Genomic DNA, 17,139 nt, shown 5'->3' on the forward strand with positions numbered 1-17,139 from the left:
CCCTTCTGCCAGCAGAGCAACACCACTTCCAACGCTAGAAGTCAAGATAGGGGCTCCAAGGACCACCCTCCTGCTCTCTCCACCCCATATGGTCCCTCCCTGCTGCCACCCCCATCCCAGGCCTCGAAGCTCAGCTAAGAAGCAAACAGCCCAAAACACCTCCCCTGCTCACCTGCTCTGGTGATCTAAGGTCTTCCCCAAAATGATCCCCCCTGAAGGTCTTCTTAAGAAATACATCTTTTTGACATGATCCTCTACACAGAAAACCCTAAAGACTCTACCAGAAAATTACTAGAGCTAATCAATGAATATAGTAAAGTTGCAGGATATAAAATTAACACACAGAAATCCCTTGCATTCCTATACACTAACAATGAGAAAACAGAGGAATTAAGGAAACAATACCATTCACCATTGCAACAAAAAGAATAAAATACTTAGGAGTGTATCTACCTAAAGAAACAAAAGACCTACACATAGAAAACTATAACACACTGATGAAAGAAATCAAAGAGGACGCAATAGATGGAGAAATATACCGTGTTCATGGATTGGAAGAATCAACATTGTGAAAATGAGTATACTACCCAAAGTGATCTATAGATTCAATGCAATCCCTATCAAGCTACCAACGGTATTCTTCACAGAACTAGAACAAATAATTTCACAATTTGTATGGAAATACAAAAAACCTCGAATAGCCAAAGTAATCTTGAGAAAGAAGAACGGAACTGGAGGAATCAACCTGCCTGACTTCAGGCTCTACTACAAAGCCACAGTCATCAAGATAGTATGGTACTGGCACAAAGACAGAAATATAGATCAATGGAACAAAATAGAAAGCCCAGAGATAAATCCACATACCTACGGACAACTTATCTTTGACAAAGGAGGCAAGGATATACAATGGAAAAAAGACAACCTCTTTAACAAGTGGTGCTTGGAAAACTGGTCAACCACTTGTAAAAGAATGAAACTAGAATACTTTCTAACACCATACACAAAAATAAACTCAAAATGGATTAAAGATCTAAATGTAAGACCAGAAACTATAAAACTCCTAGAGGAGAACATAGGCAAAACACTCTCTGACATAAATCACATCAGGATCCTCTATGACCCACCTCCCAGAATATTGGAAATAAAAGCAAAAATACACAAATGGGACCTAATGAAACTTGAAAGCTTTTGCACAACAAAGGAAACTATAAGCAAGGTGAAAAGACAGCCTTCAGAATGGGAGAAAATAATAGCAAATGAAGAAACAGACAAAGGATTAATCTCAAAAATATACAAGCAACTCCTGCAGCTCAATTTCAGAAAAATAAATGACCCAATCAAAAAATGGGCCAAAGATCTAAACAGACATTTCTCCAAAGAAGACATACAGATGTCTAACAAACACATGAAAAATGCTCAACATCACTCATTATCAGAGAAATGCAAATCAAAACCTCAATGAGGTACCATTACACGCCAGTCAGAATGGCTGCTATCCAAAAGTCTACAAGCAGTAAATGCTGGAGAGGGTGTGGAGAAAAGGGAACCCTCTTACACTGTTGGTGGGAATGCAAACTAGTACAGCCACTATGGAGAACAGTGTGGAGATTCCTTAAAAACTGGAAATAGAACTGCCATATGACCCAGCAATCCCACTCCTGGGCATACACACTGAGGAAACCAGAACTGAAAGAGACACGTGTACCCCAATGTTCATCGCAGCACTGTTTATAATAGCCAGGACATGGAAGCAACCTAGATGCCCATCAGCAGATGAATGGATAAGGAAGCTGTGGTACATATACACAATGGAATATTACTCAGCCATTAAAAAGAATACATTTGAATCAGTTCTAATGAGATGGATGAAACTGGAGCCCATTATACAGAGTGAAGTAAGCCAGAAAGATAAAGACCAATACAGTATACTAACACATATATACGGAATTTAGAAAGATGGTAATGATAACCCTATATGCAAGACAGAAAAAGAGACACAGATGTACTGAACAGACTTTTAGACTCTGTGGGAGAAGGTGAGGGTGAGATGTTCAGAGAGAACAGCATTGAAACAAGTATACTATCAAGGGTGAAACAGATCATCAGCCCAGGCTGGATGCATGAGACGGGTGCTCAGGGCTGGTGCACTGGGAAGACCCAGAGGGATGGGATGGAGAGGGAGGCGGGAGGGGGGATCAGGACGGGGAACACATGTAAATCCATGGCTGATTCATGTCTATGTATGGCAAAAACCACTACAATATTGTAAAGTAATTAGCCTCCAACGAATAAAAATAAATGGGGAAAAAAAATAAAGGTCACAGTGTTTAACTTAAACAAATAAATAAAAGAAATACATCTTTTTAAGAAGTGATTTTCAATTTTTCAAGGTTCATGACCCATGTCTTCAAAAAAAGCTTACAAAGAATTCTGATACATAAAATAGATGACAAGGGAGCTCCTCTGATAGAATGAGACAGGGGGCTGGATCTCTGCCCTCTCTCGTTCCACTTTCTAATCCCCAAAGTGGGCACCTCTGAGAAGCTTCTATGCTCCATGGAGTGAAGTCATTGAGTCACCCAGGAGGGAGGCCATCAAGAACCCAGAGTGTTGAGTGACATGACATAGGATGGACGTGTTTTTACCAACTGGGATAATAGCCTAAAGAATGGGGAGAGATTTATTGGAAGAAAGAAAGGGGCCCAGAACAAAGAACATGGAAGGCACTTACTCTTTCCCACCCAGACCACAACTCCCCAGTTAAGGGCTCTGATTCCTCCACACCCAGTCCAATGCCTGGTCCAATCCTGTTGTCCTACTTTCTAAATAGTTCTCAGATCTACCAGCAGTACCACACTGAACAAGGCTTCCACCATCTCTCACCTGGATTATTCCAGCTCCCTTCCCCCTGGACTCCAAGTAGCAGCGAGAATAGACTTTTCATAACATAAACTGAATCATGTCACTTGCTGGTTAAAACCCTCTAACGGAAAAAAATAAAATAAAATAAAACCCTCTAATGGCTTCCAACTCAGAAGAAAATCCATGGTCTTCATCACGGCCCACAAGGCTCTTCCTGACTGGCCCCAGATCAGCCCTCCATCCTCCTCAGTTTTACTGGCCTATGAGTTGCTCAAACACACCAGATCTTCCCTACATCAGGCTGACCTGAGCTGTTCCCTCTCCCTCATCCCTTCACCCTGTCTTGGGTGGTTTCTTCTTATCCTTTAAGTCAACTAAGGGACCATCTCCTCTGAGAGGGCCTCAACTACTGTCATCTCAGGCTTCATTTCTTTCAAAACTCTTAACACAACTTGTCCTTTATTTCATTGAATTTTATTGGTCTGTTTACTTGGTCTATGTCTGTCTCTCTGACTATAAATCATGAGGGGAGACACCATGGCTCATTAATGCATTCATGGTGCCTGGTACATGAAAAGTGAAAGTGAAGTCGCTCAGTCATGTCCAACTCTTTGGGACCCTGTGGACTGTAGCCCACCAGGCTCCTCCATCCATGGGATTCTCTAGACAAGAATACTGGAGTGGGTTGCCATTTCCTTCTCCAGGGGATCTTCCCAACCCAGGGATCGAACCCAGGTCTCCTGCATTGCAGGCAGACGCTTTAACCTCTGAGCCACCAGGGAAGCCCATAGCTGGTGCTTAATAAATGTCTGAGGAATACATAAATAGATGAACTGATGGATGGATGGATGGATGGATGGATGGATGGATGGATGGATGGATGGATGGATGGCTGAACTCTCCTTGCCTCACATATGGCTGTCACTTTACACACTCAGAGTCACTGTGTTATCTGACTCCCATAACCCCCATAAGAGAAGCAGGCAAGGAACTGGTAGCCAATTTGACAGTCAGGGAGAGAAAGTGAGGCTCTGAGAAGTTGATCCATTCATTCATGCAACCATTCCTTCATTTGTTCCATGTTTACTGCACACTGAGGGAGACAGGGATGTACAAGATGAGTGAGACATGCCCCAGCCCTCAAGGATCTCACAGATCAGTGGCACGAGAAGACAAATGGCATGTCCTAGGTCAAGGCTTTGGTTTCAGGCACATCTGTGCTTGAATCTCAGCCCTGCCACTTTTGTAGAGAAATAACAGCTTCTCTGAACCCCAGTTTCTTCATCTCTAAATGGGGATGTGGGTGAGGATAATGTGCTGCTGCTGCTGAATGCAGGTTGTTGTAAGGATGGAAAGCGTTTTTTGAGTGCTTATTAACAGGGGTTTGGTGGTTGTGGTCACGGTCTTGTATCTTTTCAGTGTGATTTCCATGACGTAACCCTCTCTCCATCTCAGGCAAAGCTAAATCCATCCACTCCTCCACCCCTACCCCCATAAAACCCAAGCTGGCTGATACCTAAAATGCCATCAGAGCAACACCTATAGCTATATATGGAGCCAACTTGTTGCACTTTCAAGTAGCGAAATGTAGCCCATGGATGGTAAAGTCACTCAGAGTGAAAGCAGCATAAACAATGTGTAGCCCCTCAGGGAATGAATGAAAAGCTCCTCTAGGCACAGACATATTCAGCTTTGACCTACAAACAAAGCAGAGACCATAGGCCTAACACATTGACATCTGTGGGGCAACTGGGTGGAAAAGAAACAGAGTCAAAACAAAGACATCTGCAAATGTCTTAAATACTTAACCTTTTGAAACCACTCATGTATCTGTGACAAGATATATTCACATGTATCATTATAGTAGGATGTGTCAACAAAACTCTGTCCTCCCATTGAAAGTAAAAACTTTAGTGACATTAAAATGTCTCTATGCTTGCCTTAATTCTAGTAAAAGCATTATAAAGAATCCAATATTTCAGTTTAAAAAAAAAAAACCCAAATCCAGATTTCCTTATAGAAAATAAAGTATAAATAGTTGCCAAAGTCTAGGAAAATGGTATAAGATCTGAGAGAAAGGTAGACAAAAAAAAAAAAAAAATTCTGAAAAAACTGATGCAAAATTACATAATGATGATGATGATAGTAAATTATGGAATACTCATATATGCCAAGGGGCTTCCCTGGTAGCTCAGATGGTAAAGAATCCACCTGCAATGCAGGAGACTCAGGTTTGATCCCTGGGTTGGGAAGATCCCCTGGAGAAAGGCATGGCAACCCACTTCAGTATTCTTGCCTGGGAAATCCCATGGACAGAGGAGCCTGGTAGGCTATGGTCCATAGGGTCGCAGAGTCAGACATGACTGAAGCAATTTAGCACACACACACGCATATATGCCAAGCATGGTGCTAACTGTTTGACATATTCACCTCATTTGATCCACAAGGCAACCCTATGATAGGTACAATATTATCCTTACTTTATGGATGAGGAAATTAATGCACAAAAAAAAGGTTGGATGACAGCCCAAGGCCACACAAGAGTAAGTAGCTGAACCAGGATTCACAGACAGGTCCACCTGGCCCCAAAGCCTGTGCACAGAAATTTTGCCTCTTCCTAAAATACTAACCTTTCACCTTTGATAAATCACAAAGCTCACTGAAAATCTCATGAAAGATATGTACCCTAAAAATGAAAATTAACCCAAATTTTACAAGCAACTGAAGAGTTCAGGGATGTAAGTTCCCTACAGGAGGCCTCTGTGAATTCCCATTGCTGGCAAAGATCTGAGAGCAAGTACACAAGAGAAGGAAACTGAGGAAGGAAAGCTACACGTGACTGACAAGGTCCAGGGGACCAGATGACATAGACAAGCATATATGCAGACAAACATATAAGTATGCACACGGCTGTATGCATGTCACTAAAAAAACACCTATGGGACATCCCTGGTGGTCCCGTGGCTAAGAATCTGCCTGCCAACGCAGGGGACACGGATTCAATCCCTGGTCTGGGAGAATAACACAGGCTGCAAGGTAATTAAGCCAGTGCACCACAACTACTAAGCCCACACGCCCTAGAGCCCCTGCTGTGCAACGAGAGAAATATTGCAATGAGATGCCCACACACCGCAACTAGAGAGCAGCCCCGCTTGCCACTAGAGAAAGACCACGCACAGCAACGAAGGCAGCACAGCCATAAATAAGTGAATAAATAATTTTTTTAAAAATACCTATGAAAGGTCAAAAGCCTGATGCCAACCAAGATACCCATGGCTCAGCCAGGCCTATTAAGACACCTTCACACAAAGGTCATTAAGAATTGGTCTCTGCCTTATCTTCTGGAACTGTGATCCAGCCAAGACTTGGCTGGACTTGAAAGGGCCCTACCCTTCGAGAATCAGCAGGCCAAATCACTTAGAGCTTGGGAACAAACATGTCCTTGTGTCCAGCCTGGTAAACCATACCTGCCTGAAATACCTTCCCATGAATGCTGGATTAGCAGAATTCAAAGGCTGCCCCACCTCCAAAAGTTCAAGGAGGGAGAGAGACAAAGACCTGGGAGGCCCCCAGGGCCTTCAGAGACTGCATTCCGGATATGCCCCTTCCAGACCATGGAGTTGGGTTCATTCCTTGGCACCAAAGAATCAGTGGAAGCACCGATATCAAAGTTCACACCCACCAACAAGCATGACAAATTTCACCTAAAAGATGATTCTGTTTCCCTCAAAGGTCCAAGAAAAATAAGAGCCAGGACAATCGGTTTTGTCTCCTGCTATCATCAGGTACACGTTCTGCCCTCTGAGAAAAGGTCAGCTGTCATTTGTTCTAGGCATCGACATTTCAGCAAAGACAAAAACGGGACCTTTGGCAACCGAAACTGGAGCTGAGGTTCACAGTATGAGAACAGTGAGGTCGGAAGGGCCCTGCAGCAAAATGCTGAGCCTGCCTGAAGGCAGGGACCCAGCCCAATCCCCACCCCAGCCCCCACTCCCCACTTCAGGCATTAACCATCCCTTGAGTCCAAATCACCCCCTCTCCCCTTCTCTTACATTTTAAAGCTGCGGGAATACCACGGCATGATCATGTCAGGATACACCCCATCACAGAACATGGAGTGCTAGGAACCTAACAGATGACTGGGGCTTCTCTAAAATACAGAAAAAGCCCGAGGCCCAGGGGATAGGCTCTAGAATTGTGGGAGCCATTAAATGAGATAATAAGTGAGAAGTCTGGGCTAGAGACTGAGAAATCCTGAATACAGATGAGCACTACAGCAGGCTCCTGACACCCTTCAAGCCTCATTCCTGCATGCTAAGTCACTCAGTTGTGTCTGACTCTTTGCCACCCTATGGACTGTAGGTTCCTCCAGGCTCCTCTGTCCATGGGATTCTCCAGACGAGAATACTGGAGTGGGTTGCCATGCCCTCCTCCAGGGTATCTGCCCAACCCACGGATCAAACCCACATCTCTTAGGTCTCTTGCATTGGCAGGTGAATTCTTTACCACTAGCACCACCTGGGAAGCCCTCTAGCCTCATTCCAGGGCAATTAGGGAAAGGAAAGGGGGCTGAGCAAATCATGTAACAAGCATGTTTAAAGTCCCCCAGGCCTGCATTCATGCTCTTGCCCACTTAAGACACAGTGTACTTTCATCCTGCACCCATTACTTCTCTCCCAAATCTCTGCATGTTTGGATCCTTCATGTCATACATTTCTGATACAATAATGTCACTTGACTTGGAGGCCATCCCTGAACACCTTGTCCAAAGGGACCCCACACCCTCTCCCTCAGATCCCCCACTGTAGTGAAGGTCACTCAATGCTGAGTGCCAACTATGACCAAGGCATGGCACTGGCACCATGGGGCGAATCTCCCAGTCTTCAACCATAACCAAGGCTTCAACCATAAAAGCCTGCCAGGGATAGATGACGTATTCATTTCCATTAAGTTTAATGTACAATCCCTGTGAGGCATTTGGACAATGATAACCATGTCCTGACCAGTAGGACATGCCCAGCACAGGTCCAGACACTCAACAGACAGTATCAACTCACCCACCAACCCATCTCAACCACCCAGGTAATGTAAACCTAGACCATGAGGAGTACTGAAGAGAGGCAAGGTTTTGGGCCCACTTCTTGTGAATCCATCTGTCCTAATCATCCTAAGAATAGATATATTAAAGAACAATGAAATACAGATACTACTGAAGGGGAAAGGGAAAAAAAAAACCTAGATAAGAATAAAAAGGAAATATTCGAGCCAAGTATGAGATCATTAGGTGTTTCCCCAGGGGCTCAGTGGTAGAGAATCTGTCTGCAATACAGGAGATTCAGGTTTGATCCCTGGTTCGGGAAGATCCTCTGGAGGAGGGCACGGCAACCCACTCCAGTATTCTTGCCTGAAGAATCCCATGGACAGAAGAGCTTGGTGGGCTACAGTCCAAGCAGTCGCAACAAATCAGACATGACTGAAGCAACTTAGCACACACACGCATGAGATCATTACAAAGTTTTCAAAAATTGTAATGGTATACAAAAAATGCTTTTGATGGTACTGCTAATTTTTCAAAAGCAAAATAAAAATTATATTCAGTATGCAAAAAAAAAAAGAAGAAATACAAATGCTGTCACTCAGAATCTCTTTTCCCTTCTCCATATTTCTCTGAGCTTGAACTTTACAAATTTCCTGCCATGTGCTATTTGCATCTTATAAATAGAGAACACAATGCATATGACAGGAGGAGGTGTTATTCAATGGAGGCAAGAATTCCATAGATAAGATGAGCCTTGAGCTTGTCTGACAAGAAAGTCATTCTAAGGTTTGGAGAACTGTGAGTTAGGTACAAACATGCATACACATACACGTCACTTGAAGCGATACTTAAAGTAGGGAGGAATTCACCTGAAAAATGAAAATGTCTCTTGGAAAATCAGAGGTTGGAGGACCGAGTCATGCTGTTCCAGAGCTAATCAGCTGGAGACAGCAGTGTTTCCTCCTGTATACGGGCTCCTCTGTCCCGCTACTCCTCCACAGTTCCACAGCAAGGGGGCTGGGAGGTCAACTGCCCTTTGTCTTCTTGCTCATCCACTGCTATGCTCACACAAGGCCACCTCCATCCTCAGAAACAGTGAGATATGACTACACTCATGACGATGTATCTACTAGAATGGGTGAAATACAGAGCACTGACAACACCAAATGCTGGCAACAGGAGCTCACAATGGTAGTGGGAAGACAAAATGGTACAGACACTTCGGAAGACAGCTTACAGTTTCTAACAAAGCTGTAATACATATACAGCGTAATACATGTACATATGTGTAATACATACACAGCATACAGAATTTAGTCCATAATATTGTTATACTTTTGTAGGGCGACAGCTGGTAACTAGATCTGTCACAGTGAACATTTCATAATATATAAAAAAGTCAAACCACTCACTATGCTGCATATCTGAATCTAATATAATGTTGTAAGTCAATTACACTTTAATAAAAAAAAACTGAACATACTCATACCATATAACCCAGCAATTATGCCCTTTAGTATTTATTCAAATAAGTTGAAAGCCTAGGTCCACAAAGAAACCTGCACATGGACATTTAGAACTGCAGTATATGTAACTTCCAGAACTTGTAAGCCCCCAAAATGTCCTTCAGTGGTTGAAGAAACCATGGTATATTCAGACAATGGAATGTATTTAGCATTCAAAAGAAATGAGCTGTTAAACCACGAAAAGATATGGAGGAAACTTAAAGATGTATTTCTAAGTGAAAGAAGCCAGTGTGAAAAGGCATATATAGTATGATTCTGACTATGTGGAATTCTGGAAAAGGCAAAACAATGGAGACAATAAAAAAAACAACAACAGTGGTTGCCAAAGCAAGGTGTGGATGTGGGATAGATAGGTGGAACAGAGCCAATTTTTAGGGCAATGAAATTATGCCACAGATGGTGAATCTTAGTGTCAACTAAGGACTTTAGTTAATAATAATTTTTCAATACTAATTCATCAGATGTAACAAATGTACCACATTAATATGTGTGTGTGAGTGCTCCGTCATGTTCAATCCTTTGCAACCTCATGGACTGTAGCCCACCAGGCCCCTGTGTCCATAGAATTTTCCAGGCAAGAATACTGGAGTGGGTTGGGAGATGTTAAAAATGGGGCAAATTGTTTCAACAGAGAAGGAATATATGAAAACTATGCACTTTCTGCTCAGCTATCCCCTATAACCAAAATTTTAAAAAAAAATAGTAATATTCCTCCCTTTTTCCCTCCCTTCCACCCTCCATCCCTTCCTTCTTCCCTTTTCTTCTTTCATTTTTTCATTAACTTATTCCTCCTAGAGTGAGTTTATTTAGAATTATACAGTATGTAGCCTTTTCAGATTGATTTCTTTCACTTACTAATATGCATTTAAGTTTCATCACGTCTTTTTTTTAAGGTTTATTTATTTATTTTTGGAAGCACAAGCTGGAATCAAGATTTCCGGGAGAAATATCAATAATCTCAGATATGCAGATGACACCACCCTATGGCAGAAAGTGAAGAAGAACTAAAGAGCCTCTTGATGAAAGTGAAAGAGGAGAGTGAAAAAGTTGGCTTAAAGCTCAACTTTCAGAAAACTAAGATCATGGCACCCGGTCTCATCACTTCATGGCAAATAGATGGAAACAGTGGCTGACTTTATTTTTCGGGCCTCCAAAATCACTGCAGATGGTGACTGCAGCCATGAAATGAAAAGACGCTTACTCCTTGGAAGGAACATTATGACCAACCTAGACAGCATATTAAAAAGCAGAGACATTACTTTGTCAACAAAGGTCCATCTAGTCAAGGCTATGGTTTTTCCAGTGGTCATGTATGGATGTGAGAGTTGGACTATAAAGAAAACTGAGCACCGAAGAATTGATGCTTTTGAACTGTGGTGTTGGAGAAGACTCTTGAGAGTCCCTTGGACTGCAAGGAGATCCAACCAGTCCATCCTAAAAGAGATCAGTCCTAGGTGTTCACTGGAAGGACTGATGTTGAAGCTGAAACTCCAATACTTTGGCCACCTGATGCGAAGAGCTGACTCATTTGAAAAGACCCTGATGCTGGGAAAGATTGAGGGCAGGAGGATGGCATCACCGACTCAATGGACATGGGTTTGGGGGGACTCCGGGAGTTGGTGATGGACAGGGAGGCCTGGCGTGCTGCGGTTCATGGGGTCGCAGAGAGTCAAACACAACTGAGCGACTGAACTGAACTACTCATTTTTGGCTGCACTGGGTCTTTGTTGTGAGCAGGGACTGCTCTTCATTGTGTTTCATGGGCTTCTCACTGCAGTGGCTTCTCCTGTTGCCAAGCACAGGCTCTAGGTGTGCAAACTTCAGTAGTTGCGGCACCAGGGGTTAATTGCCCCAGGGATCAAACCCGTGTCCCCTGCATTGGCAGGCAAATTCTTAACTACTAGACCACCAGGGAACAACCCCCCACCCCAAGTCTTTCTATGGCTTGATAGTTCTTTTTTAGCGTTAAATAATATTCTACTGTCCCTACTGAAGGAAGGGCATCTTGGTTAGTTCCAAGTTTGGTAATTATGAATAAAGCTGCTATAGACATTTATGTGCAGTTTTTTTGTGTGGACATAAGTTTTCAGCTTCTTGGATAAGTACCAAGGAGCACAATTGTTAGACCATATGGTAAGAGTATGTTTCATTTTCTAAGAAACTGCTGAATTGTTTTTCCAAGTGGCTGCACCATTTTGTATTTCCACCAGCAGCGAGTTCCTGTCACTCAATATCCTTGCCAGTATTTCATGCTGTTGGTATTTCACAGTTTGGCCATTCTAGTAGATGTGTAGTGGTACAAGATTTCTTTAGGAGGAGTTTTAAGTTATGAGCTCAATTTCCTATTTTTCAAGGAATTTGTCTAACAAAACATGTACAGAACTTCTATGCTAAAAACTGGAAAGTACTGATTAAAAATATCAGAGAAGATCTAAATAACTAAGGGACATACCACAATCATGGATTGAAAGGCTCAACATAGTAAAAATGTCAATTATGCCCAAATTGATAGAGGATTAACACAATTCAAACTCTTATCAAATTCCCAGCAAGATTTTATTTTACCAAATAAATATCAATATTTATTTTACCAAAATCCCAGCAAGGTATAATTTAAACAAGAGTATTCTAAAATTCATAATGGAAAGGCAAAGGAACTAGGATGTCAAAAGTAATTTTTTTTTTTAAAGTAATTTTTAAAAGCAAGAATAGGGACTTCCCTGGTGGTCCAGTGGTTAAGACTCTCTTCTCCCAGTGTAGGGGCCACAAGTTTGATCCCTGGTCAGGGAACTAGGATCCCACATGCCACATGGGGCAGTCGAAAATTTTTTAAAAATAAAAAAGCAAGAATAACATGGGAAGAATCAGTCTACCAATATCAAGACTTACATAGCTATAATAATCAAGATTGTGTGGTACTAGCTGAGGGATAGATATATAGATCCATAGGTATCTCATTTTTATACAAGGGTGGAGGGTGGGGTGAACTGGGAAATTAGGATTGACATATAGAGACTACCATGTGTAAAATAGCTAGCTAGTGGGAAGTTGCTATATAGCACAGGGAGCTCAGCCCTATGCTCTGTGTTGACCTAGAGGAGTGGGATGGAGGGTGGGAGGGAGGCCGGCTTAAAAGGGAGAGGATATGTTAATATAGATAGATAGATAGATAGATAGTTATGACTGATTCGTGATGTTACACTGTTAACATAACAGTGTAAAGCAATTATCCTCCAATTAAACATAAATTTTAAAAAAAATTTTTTTTTAAATTTTAATGGTGAGATCCTGGAGAGAACATCACAGAGCTGTTTTTTGCCTGCTGAATTTTGAGAGTTCCTTACATTTCCTGGACACAAGCCCAACTTCAGATTCTCTCCCAATCTGTGGCCCCCCTGTTTTTCATTCTTTTGACAAACAAAACTTTGTTGTTCTTTTTAGAATTGTTCTGGTTATTCTAGTGCTTTGGGTTTTCAATATTAATGACAGAATCAGACTGTCAGCTTCTAAGAAAAAGTCTGCTGGAACTTTTCTTGGGATTGCAATCTGTAAGGAATGCACTTCTTAACAACATTACACCTTCCAACCCATAAACACTGTGTCTCTCCATTTTTTTTAGGTCTGCTTTGATTTATTTCACCAGCTCTGTAGTTTTTTACACAAAGACTGTTTAGGAACAGGTTTTGAGGGATTTATATCTGAATAGTTTATTTTTTGAGCTACTGTAAAATGTAGTCTTCATTTTAGTATGCAGCTCTTAACTGTTAGTATACAAATGCAATTGATGTGTGTATCTTGACCTTCTATCCTGTTATTGACTTTAAAAAAATTGCACAACATGAGAGTTGCAAGTTAAGTTTTATCTTGGGGAATATGAGAACTATAGCCCAGAGACAGCACCTCACATAACTCTGAGAGACTGTTCCAAAGAGGGTGGGGGGAAGGACACTATATACATAATTTTGACAAAGGAGGACTATATGCAATCAAGCACGTCCATTTCTTAGAAAGTTTCTTGTGGCCACCTGATGTGAAGGCTGACATTGAAGAAGACCCTGATGCTGGGAAAGACTGGGGGCAGAAGGAGAAGAGGGTGACAGAGGATGAGCTGATTGGATGGCATCACCTACTTAATGGACATGCGTTTGAGCAAACTCTGGAAGACAGTGAAAGACAATGCAGCCTGGCAAGCTGGAGTCCATGGGGCCACAAAGAGTCGGACATGACTTAGCGACTGAACAACAAGAGTAATCAAAGAATATACTTGGATTTTTTTTAGGTTTGTTTTACGGACCAGCATACAGTCTGTTGGTGAATGCTTCATACAACCTTGAAAAGACTGCATTCTTCTGTTGCTGGGTAGATTGTTCTGTACATATCAGTTAATTCAAATTAGTTGGAAGTGTTGTTCAGCTTCTTCATGTGTTTGATTTTCTGTGTACTTTTTCTATCAACTGAAAGAAGAATGTTGCTTAATCATTGGTTAATCTGTTGGTTAATCAAGGAAATCTCCAAATGTAATTGTGGGTTTGTCTATTTCTCTTTTCATTTCTGTCAGATTTTCCTTCATGTATTTTGAAGATCTGTTGTTAGATGTAGACATGTTTAGGATTACTATGGCTTCTCAGTGAACTGACTCTTCTATTATTATATAACATCTCTCTTGATCCCTGATACAATATCTTGTTCTAAAATTTACATTGGTTTGATATTAAGATAGCCCCTACAGCCATACATATATATTTGCTAATCTTTAAAATTTTTCTTTTTAATCACACTTACACATGCCCACAGTTTAATGTCCTTCAGACACTGGTTGCATCCCCAAGCTGTTACCTGTGCTTCTGACCAACCAGCTACAAACTGAGGCTCCCATGGCCCCCTTCCTTGGGTTTGATTAACCTGCTAGCACAGCTCACAGAATTCAAAGAAACTCAGTTTATAAACTCAGTTTACAAAAGGATATGATAAAGGATACAGATGAACAGCCAGATGAAGAGATGCAGGGCAAAGTCTGGGATGGTCCCAAGCCCAGGAGCTTCTGTTCCTGTGGATCCAGGGTGCATCACCCTCCTGATGTATATCTGCTCACCAGTCTAGAAGCTCTCCAAATCCTGTACTTCTGGGATTGTATAGGAGGTTCCTCAATTTGGCATAATCAATCATTAACTCCATTTCCAGTCCATCTCCCTTCTCTAGAGGATGGGAGATGAGGCTGAAATTTCCAACCTTCTAATCGTGGCTTGGTCTTTCTGGTGGCCAGCTCCTATCCAGAAACCATCCAGGAGCCACCATCCAGTGTCACTTCATTAGAACAAAAGATGCTCTTAGTGCACTTATCACTTAGGAATTTACAAGGATTTTAGGAGCTCTGTGCCAGGAACTGGAGGCAGAGACCAATATACCTATTTTCTATTATCTCATGAGCTCAAATGAAGCCCATTTATCTGGTCCTCTAGCCAGAATAATGGAGAAGGGAACGGCCACCCACTTCAGTATTCTTGCCTCGAGAATCCCATGGACTGAGGAGCCTGAAGGGCTACAATCCATGAGGTCACAAAGAGTAGGACACGACTGAGTGACTAACCCTTTCACTTTCATATGACTTGGTTTCCATGGTGGCTCAGACAGTAAAGAATCTGCCTGCAATGTGGGAGACCAGGTTCGATCCCTGGGTTGGGATGATCCCCTAGAGAAGGAAATGGCAACCCACTCTAGTATTCTTGCCTGGAGAATTCCATGGACAGTACAGTCCATGGGGTCACAAAGAGTCAGACACAACTGAGCAACTAACACTTTCACTTTCAGCCAGAATACAGAGGAAATCTTATTTTGTAGTCCAATGTGCTGCACATTTCCAGCACAGGGGCCCCCCATGAATCAAAGAAGGAAAACTAAGGGAAAAAGGAAGTTTATGCCTGAAAATTTTTACCTCCTTCCTTTACCTATTATTATTTACTCTCAGAGCTTTGGGGCATTTTCCTTTTATATTCTGTTCAGAGTTTTAAATTGTGATTAGTGGGCAACATGGCAGGTGGTTGGCTTACATCATCTTGGCTCACACATAGCCAAAGAGCTCATGAGTTCTTCATCAAGATAGACCACATGCTGTGACATAAAACAATACTCAAAGAATGCAAAAAGTTTAAATACATAACCACAATAACATTAATTAAAAATCAATAACAGATCAATACATTAGGAGACATGAAGATGATTCTAAATTAGACTACAAACCTCTAAGTAACTCAAGGGACAATGAAAGCAAAAGGAAAATTGGAAATGTTTAATTTTTTAAATTGTTTTACTAATTAATTTATTTTTGGCTGCACTGGGTCTTCATTGTGGCATCCACAGGCTTCTCTTGTTGCAATGCAGAGGCTCAGAAGTTGCAGCACACAGGCTTAGTTGTCCCAAGGCATCTCAGTTTTCTGACCATTGGAAGGTGGATTCTTAACACTGGACCACCAGGGAAATCCCTGGAAATGTTTATAACAGAGTAGCAAGGAAAAGACAACATACCAAGAATCAAAGGTAACGTTTGCCCATATAGTCCTGCCTTACAGTCATTCTACCCCTCTTCTCTCCTCTAGTACCTGACTCCTAGGATCCAGTAGAGAAAACAGGGAGGTTACAGCATTAGCATCAGAACTGGGGTCTAAAAAACACTAAATCCAGTGTCATAAATGAAAACCCCAGAAAAAATAACTCATACCAAAATGAATTTAGAGAGAGAGAGACAATGGGAAACAGGATGCCCCCAACTTGACCTGGTTCATTGTGACATCTTCACATAGAAGCCATCAAGGGCTGGCACTTACCCAGCCTCCTGTGGGGCTAAGTCTCAGCCAGGCTTGAAAGGGCCCTACCCTTCAAGAATCAGCAGGTCAAATCACTGAGAGCTTGAGAACAACTACATCCTTGTGTCCAGCCCGATAAACCACATCTGCGTGAAACACCTCCCATGGATCCTGGATTAGCAGAACTCAAAGGCTGCCGCATCTCCTAAAGTTCAAGGAGAGAGAGACAAAGACCAGGAGGCCCCATCAGAGGTTGCATTCTAGATATGCCCCTTCCAGACCATGGAGTCGGGTTCATTCCTTGGCTCCAAAGAATCACTGGAAACACTGAAATCAAAGTTCACACCCACCAACATGTGTCACAGATTTTCACTTAAAAGATGGTTCCATTTTCCCTCAAAGGTCCAAGAAAAATAAGAGCCAGGACAGTTGGTTTTGTCTCCTGCTATCATCAGGTACACGTTCTGCCCTCTGAGAAAAGGTCAGCTGTCATTTGTAGGCATCCGACATTCCAGCAAAGACAAAAACGGGACCTCTGGCAACTGAAACTGGAGCTGAGGTTCACAGTATGAGACCAGTGAGGTCCAAAGGGCCCTGCAGCAAAATGCTGAGCCTGCCTGAAGGCAGGGACCCAGCCCAATCCCCACCCCAGCCCCCACTCCCCGCTTAAGACATTAACTATCCCATGAGTCCAAATCGCCCCCCTCCCTCTCTCTTACATTGTAAAGCTGTGGGAACACCACAGCAAGATCATGCCAGGACGGCACCCCATCACAGAACATGGAGTGCTAGGAACCTAACAGATGACTGGGGCTTCTCTAAAATACAGAAAAAGCCCGAGGCCCAGGGGATAGGCTCTAGAATTGAGGGAGCCATTAAATGAGATAATAAGTGAGAAGAAGTCTGGGCTAGA

The 17,139-nt window shown here is 42.3% G+C and overlaps 1 protein-coding gene across 5 annotated transcripts in view; it reads right to left on the reverse strand.

Moving 5' to 3' along the window:
* CDK5RAP1 (CDK5 regulatory subunit associated protein 1) overlaps window positions 1–17,139 on the reverse strand; it is an 85,796-nt gene that overhangs the window by 7,697 nt on the left and 60,960 nt on the right. For 3 of the 5 annotated variants that reach the window (XM_043882776.1, XM_043882775.1, XM_043882777.1), the window contains one exon: window positions 15,794–16,431. The exons of 1 other annotated variant lie outside the window; for it this stretch is intronic. In XM_043882776.1, the coding sequence (XP_043738711.1) occupies window positions 16,306–16,431 (126 nt within the window). In that variant the 3' untranslated portion in view covers window positions 15,794–16,305. Of the gene's footprint in view, window positions 1–15,793; window positions 16,432–17,139 lie in introns of those variants that run through there. One more of the 5 variants, XR_006336879.1, reaches the window with a different exon arrangement.

The sequence above is a fragment of the Cervus elaphus genome, chromosome 23, assembly GCF_910594005.1.
Source record: "Cervus elaphus chromosome 23, mCerEla1.1, whole genome shotgun sequence".
Taxonomy (NCBI): domain Eukaryota; kingdom Metazoa; phylum Chordata; class Mammalia; order Artiodactyla; family Cervidae; genus Cervus; species Cervus elaphus.